The sequence below is a fragment of the Etheostoma cragini genome, chromosome 12 (assembly GCF_013103735.1).
Source record: "Etheostoma cragini isolate CJK2018 chromosome 12, CSU_Ecrag_1.0, whole genome shotgun sequence".
NCBI lineage: Eukaryota > Metazoa > Chordata > Actinopteri > Perciformes > Percidae > Etheostoma > Etheostoma cragini.
Window position 1 is genome coordinate 2809749 of NC_048418.1, and position 6239 is coordinate 2815987.

At 42.0% G+C, this 6239-nt stretch overlaps 1 protein-coding gene across 1 annotated transcript in view; it reads left to right on the top strand.

The window, feature by feature from the left end:
* Positions 1–4338, top strand: part of LOC117954590 (cadherin-18-like) — a 75498-nt gene extending 71160 nt beyond the window's left edge. Inside the window, exons 11-12 of the mRNA XM_034888509.1 lie at positions 1668–1937; positions 2809–4338. Of these exons, the coding sequence (XP_034744400.1) occupies positions 1668–1937; positions 2809–3455 (917 nt within the window). The 3' untranslated portion in view covers positions 3456–4338. The remainder of the gene's footprint in view (positions 1–1667; positions 1938–2808) is intronic.
* Positions 4339–6239: the final 1901 nt, after the last annotated feature.

A 6239-nucleotide genomic window follows, 5' to 3' on the forward strand; every position in this document is an offset into this window, starting at 1 on the left:
GGGGGGGGGGGATTGTGGTGGTGGAGCAGGTCTATGAGGTAGGAAGGAGACTGGTTATGGAGAGCTTTATGGATGAGGAGGAGGACTTTAAACTGGATGTGTCGAGGAACAGGTAGTCTATATCTTCGACGTTCAACACTCGAAATTCCTTTCACCAATATCATTTATGGTTGTTACATAGAAACTACCAGAAGCATTTGCAGGTAGTATCTAATATATCTATATCTACACCTTCTGTATGTCATTCTAATATTACCATGTAGTTAAATAGAAACAGGTAGTTTTGAATTCGGCATTTCACCAGTGATTCATGGTTATTAGAGAAAATACCAGACGGGTTTCCAGGTAAAAAGTCACAAGATTAAACATAATTTGTAAAGTATTACCTTGAAACAAAAGGGAAATATTAGGAATGTAAAGGGTGGATGATTCCAATCTAATTTGGATGGACTGATATTAGCCTATAATACTGTGAAAACATCAACATATATAACCCCATTATTATCATGTTATTATTGAGTTGGATTCTAAACTCCGGTGGATCTGCTATATGTTAACCCCAATGTTGTCCTTGGGTCAAATTGACCTGTTTTCAGTAAAAAAAAAAAAAAATTCACAAAAAAATGGGTCATTTAAATAAGCTGAAAATGTCAACAAACAACAACAAATATCAAAACACTATAGAAAAACACAAACAATCATGAAAGAAAACATTGAAAAAGTGACAAAAAGGTCGGAAAAGCGATAACAATGTTTTTTTTTCTTCATTGTTGATGGGAAGGCAACACAAGGGTTACCTGGTCCTCAGATCTCTACAGGGTGAACCCAGACAGCTAGCTAGACTGTCTGTCCAATCTGAGCACCCAAGATGATTGTGATTGGTTTAAAGAAATGCCAACCAACCAGAGCACATTTGTCTCCCATCCCAGAACGCTGTGGACCAGCCAGACCCTCCTCCGCTCCGCAGCGTGTGGATGGTCTGGCAAAGCAAGACTAGGGAACAGGGAGCCAGTGGAGGTTTTTAAGGAAGGGGGTGATGTGGTCACGGGTGTGGGTGAGGAGGCGGGCGACAGAGTTTTGGTTGTTGAAAGTTTATTTAAGGCTTCTACAGGTGGACCATGCAGGATGTTGTTGTAGTAGTCGATTCAGGAAGGGATGAAGGGGTGAATCAAAGTTTTGGCTGCATAGAAGGTGAGTAATGGGTGGAGAGGGGGCAATGTTTTGGAGGAGGAAGACACAGCTCTGCTAATTTGGTGGATGTGATTATCAAAAGTGAGGTTGGTGTGGAAGATGACTCTGAGGTACCGGATTTGTGTGCATGGAGACAGGGTGGGGTTTTGACAAGGAGGCCGAAGTTATTGGTGCTCTTTGTGAGGGATTTCTGGCCGATGATAATCAAGTCAGATATGACTTTCAAAGTTTCCTGGGGACCCGGAGGCGCACCTTAATGTGTCCTCCCAATGTTAAAATTAAACCTGTGCCCTTGTCTCTTTATCATTATGAGGACGGACCCACAATCGTGAAGAATATTACCTGTATAGACCGAGTTAGCTTGTTCAACCAGCGTGTTTAACTGTACTTGCTCATTGTGCTGTTTTGCTGTCTCCTTCACCTTTGTTGTACCATCCTCCCTCGCCTTCCTCCACCTTGTCCTCACTGTCCCCCAGACAACACTGCTAGTATAATGTCTCATCGGCGTGAGGGCTTCAGCCAGGACAGAGACCCGGGATTCTTCAGCCTGGTGTTGGTTGTGGCTGACGGCGGGGAGCCTCCTCTGAGCAGCACGGCAACACTCTCCCTCAGGGTGTGTGTGTGTCAGAGGAACGCCAGGGAGCGCAACAGCCACAATGTCTGTCAGGCCCAGGCTTTCCTGTCTTCGGCTGGTCTCAGCACCGGGGCTTTTGTAGCGATATTGCTCTGTGTTATCATATTATTAGGTAAGTATTGGGGTGGGTGGGGGGGAGTCTGTCTATCTTTTTCTGGTATGTCCAAGACATTAAATACTAGGAAATGGAAGTACCACTGATTAAAGACCCTATGTGTGTAATTTGTTGTTTTCTATTGCATGAAAATGTGGCAACCCAGGTTGAAATCTGTGCCACCCTATGCACTTTGGCTAGGGACCCAATGCCCAAAGCCTGACGCCCACACACGTTCCAAACACTAACACACTCTTCTAATAGGTCATAAGGGATGATTGAGAGGGATTACTTTTATATGTGATTACCCTATGTGTAGACATTTTTGTTTTTGGAATAAGATAATCCCAAATTGGTGCAGTCCATGTGTTGCCTTTGCCAAAGGTCATGGTTTTAAAAAGGTTAAAATGTATTCCTCTCATTGGACAAACTTGATTCCATCACATATGTGATGCATCTGTTTTAGCACTTTATCATTAAAAATGCATTAATTGGTTCAATTTTAGTTTTAAGTAGAACTATTCTTGTGTTGGGGATTTCCCAATCGGTCTTTTCAATACTACATTAGTTTTAGTACCTAAACATGAAAGCTGATTCATTAGCTCCCGAACAGAAAGAATGGTGAGTAGACTGTGACACATTGTCTTGAAATATCTCTAAAAAAGGTTGCCATGAATAAAGGACATGTAATATTAGGTATTATAAAATGTGGGTATTTTAAATCTACTTGAACAAAAAGCCATATACTGTATATTTTTCAAAGCAATCCAATATGCAATCGTTTTATTTATTTCATTGAAAAACTGCTTTGGATGTCCTTGGTTTTCTGTCTTACTCTCTCTGTGCCTTTATCCTTTCTTTCTACCCTCTCCTTCTCACTTCCTTCCAGCAATAGTGACGCTATTCACCCAGCTGCGTAACAAGAAAGCGAGCAAAGAGCCGTTGATTCTCTCTGAAGAGGACATCAGAGAAAACGTGGTAACCTATGACGACGAGGGAGGCGGGGAGGAAGACACAGAGGCCTTTGACATTGCGGCACTTCGAAACCCCAAAGCCTCTGAGCCTGGCAGGAGGTTCCACACGTACCTCGGCCATGGACCAAGTCCATATGGAGAGGAGGATGAGATTGAGGATGGCGAGGAGGGGATTACGGTGGTGAGTAGGAGGAAAGCCCGGGAGTTAGATTACGGGAAATACAGCCCGGAGTTGGAAACTAGCTGGTTTGTCATTGACTGCGTTCCGCAAGAGATCAGCCAGTCGGCGCCTTCGCTGCTGCTAGACGGTCAGGACATCATTCAGCAGATCCTCCATCAGAAGGTGGCCGAAGCGGACTCTGACATACGGGGCCCACCGTATGACTCGCTTCAAACGTACGCCTACGAAGGCCGCGGGTCCTTGGCCGGCTCAGTCAGCTCTTTGGGCCTTAATGCGGCAGTGCCCGAACTGAACTATGCCTTCTTGGAAGACTGGGAGCCAGAGATGCAAACACTGGAACCAGTCCAGCAGGCCACAGATCAGGCTAACCCTGACACCTAAAGATTTCCCGAAGGGTTTTTTTGTTTCTTGTTTTTAAAACCTTTGGCGAGATTTGCTGAAACGGATTGCTTTTTAACTTGCGCCATTTAAACATGGGTGTGGGGATGCAAAATGACTGCCGCGAAAAGCTGGCAAATAGGACTCTGTGATGTCATGTGAAATCAGAGGATAAGAAAAGCCATTTATTTGTCACAGGGGAGAAGTACACAGATGCTGAAGGGAGATTTGGGGAAATATCCTAGCTCTAGTGCATTGCAAAATGGTGGGACAAAATGCAAACTGAGAGAAGACCAGAGTTTAAACATGAAGGATGAGCTAGGCCTACTGGTGTTCTCCCTCTGCTCTGCTTGTTATGTGTGTTAGTTGAAAAGGTACAGCTATTCCTTGGTCCAACGGATTCCAGCCTTGATCTTCACGGTTGCTAAAACATTTTTAAAAAAACGAGCTGTATACCAAACTGGTTTGGAACATGCTGACCCAGAGTTTCTCATTCATAAAAAAGAAAGATCAAGAGAAAACTGATGGTTGTAGTGGAAGGAACACAAGTTGCAGATGTTCTAAAGGCCAACAAAAGCTACATGCCCTCCCCAGATCATAGTTAAATTATTCTTTACTCATTCTGTAAGGTCGTACAACCTTAAAAATGTAACTAAACAACCCCTAACATACACTATTATAAACAGAAACTATACCCAATTTCCACAATTTTCACACTTTCAACCCCAGAGTTCCACCCACTGTCTTGAAAACTACGTTGGTCTTTTTGCAGATTTTCTTCTTATACATCACCAGCAAGAAATGTGTCATTAGATTATTCACAAACCTTCCAAAACCCTATTGTAAGTGTCCAGCGGATTTAAAACTGTCCACAGATATAGGGAATCAAGAGGAGGCACAAGACTCCGGTTCATCTGAGGCTTTGGTACAAGGTCCCTTCACATTCCTCTGGGTTTTAGAAACCTGGACGTTTCACATACACAATATCATTGTTTCCAATCTGAAGTTCTCTCAGTACACGTTCCATACAGAGTAGGTTTGGACCACACTGTAATTTACAGATACCCAACAACTTCTCCAAGACCATAAGATATTGTTGAAGAACAACTTCCCTTTAACAGACAGAACCTGACTCTGGGCCACACCAGTTTGGTTTGTTGTACTCTTGATAATTCTAGCAATTTTAGTTACATTGCCCATTATCACAAACCACATATTTGCATCAAGGGGCTTTACAATTGGAACACCACACGCCACCGTCAAGAGACCCTTCATGATGACATGATTGTCTGAACTGTGTCAGAATAGCATGCAGAGCCCATGGCAAACATGATTTATTATTTAAGAAGTCCCTTCAGTGGAAATAAGGATATTGGTAACACCAGCCATGTTTCCATCCACACTTTTTAATGCAAATTCAGTAATCTCGAATGCACAATGCCTTATGGAAACAGTAAATTCAATTTCATTCATGAATATCGACACAAAAATTGTACGTTAGATCACATCGGATTTTCTCTCTATCTGTTAATGCGGAAACGTTAGTTGCCGAAAAAATAATAAGTTGATTACATTTGAGGTCATTTTATGGTAGGCCAGACCATAAAAAGAAGCAGGTTTTATCATTTCTGCCACATATTTGAGCTTTCTTTGCAGCCTTGGGGGGTGCCACAAAGACACATAACGTGATGAACAAGGAGACTTTTTTGATGGAATTTACAAGCGAAATACGTCTACTTTAGAATCCCGTCGTCCTGGCTGAATCATCTGGTCTTTACATGCATCTGCGTCATCAGAGCGATGTTTGGATAGCGTCGTGTGGTATGTTGCTATCAGCTGGCACATGAGCACTACTACAACTTGTCCAATATGAATCTTTTGTAGGTAGATGGCGCGATCCCTTTTGGCTTGCAAAACTTTGGTCGCAGATGTTTGCTTGAATATTGAGCGAATGAGTGCAAAAATGAATGGAAACACCTTAAAGTCTCAAATCAATTCGATGTACCAATTTGATCGCAAAACAGCATGCAACGTCATTATGCATAGGTTTTGATTCAATTTAAAGGCATAGAAACAATTTGTTTTACCCAACTTCAGATAATTTGATCAACAAGTGGATGAAAACATGGCTGTCAAGTGAAGTTTATAATCTAGATCATTTAATGCTAACTGCAAGACCAGACATGACCCCCCCCCTCTCTCCCTGCTCTTTCTTAACCTGGCTGACTTCTGTGAATCTACGGAATTTTTTCCGGTATGCATATCTTCAGTGGGTTAAAATCAGTGAAAGGACAGAACATTTTCAGATGTTTTCAGAGTGAAAATGAATGACTGAATTAGTTGACCGAGGAAAAATCAGGAAGATGGAGGAAATGAAGCCTATTTTCCCTGGTGTATGTTTTTATCGGTGAATAAAAAGATCAATGATTTCAGAAAATGGTTTGATCATGTGCATTGATTGTCCATGATGATCCATATGTGCTATACTTAGTATCTATTATTTGGGCTGATACAGCAGATTGGTTGGGATTCTCATTATGTATTGTGATAAATATGTCATTTATTGTCCCTCTTTGTATTAGCTGAGCTATTTAACACGGCGGTGTTCAGCCTTTTTTGCATATGTTTGGTGGATGTAAAGCAAAAAAAGTTACTGCATCAGCTCTTCAGTGATTTGGCTTCATGCAGCATGTTCTTTTATGTCACGTTTAACGGAGAATGCTCACTGGCCTATTTTTAGGGGGTTGCTGGTTTGCACTTCTTTAGATAAAGGCAAAAAAAAATGTT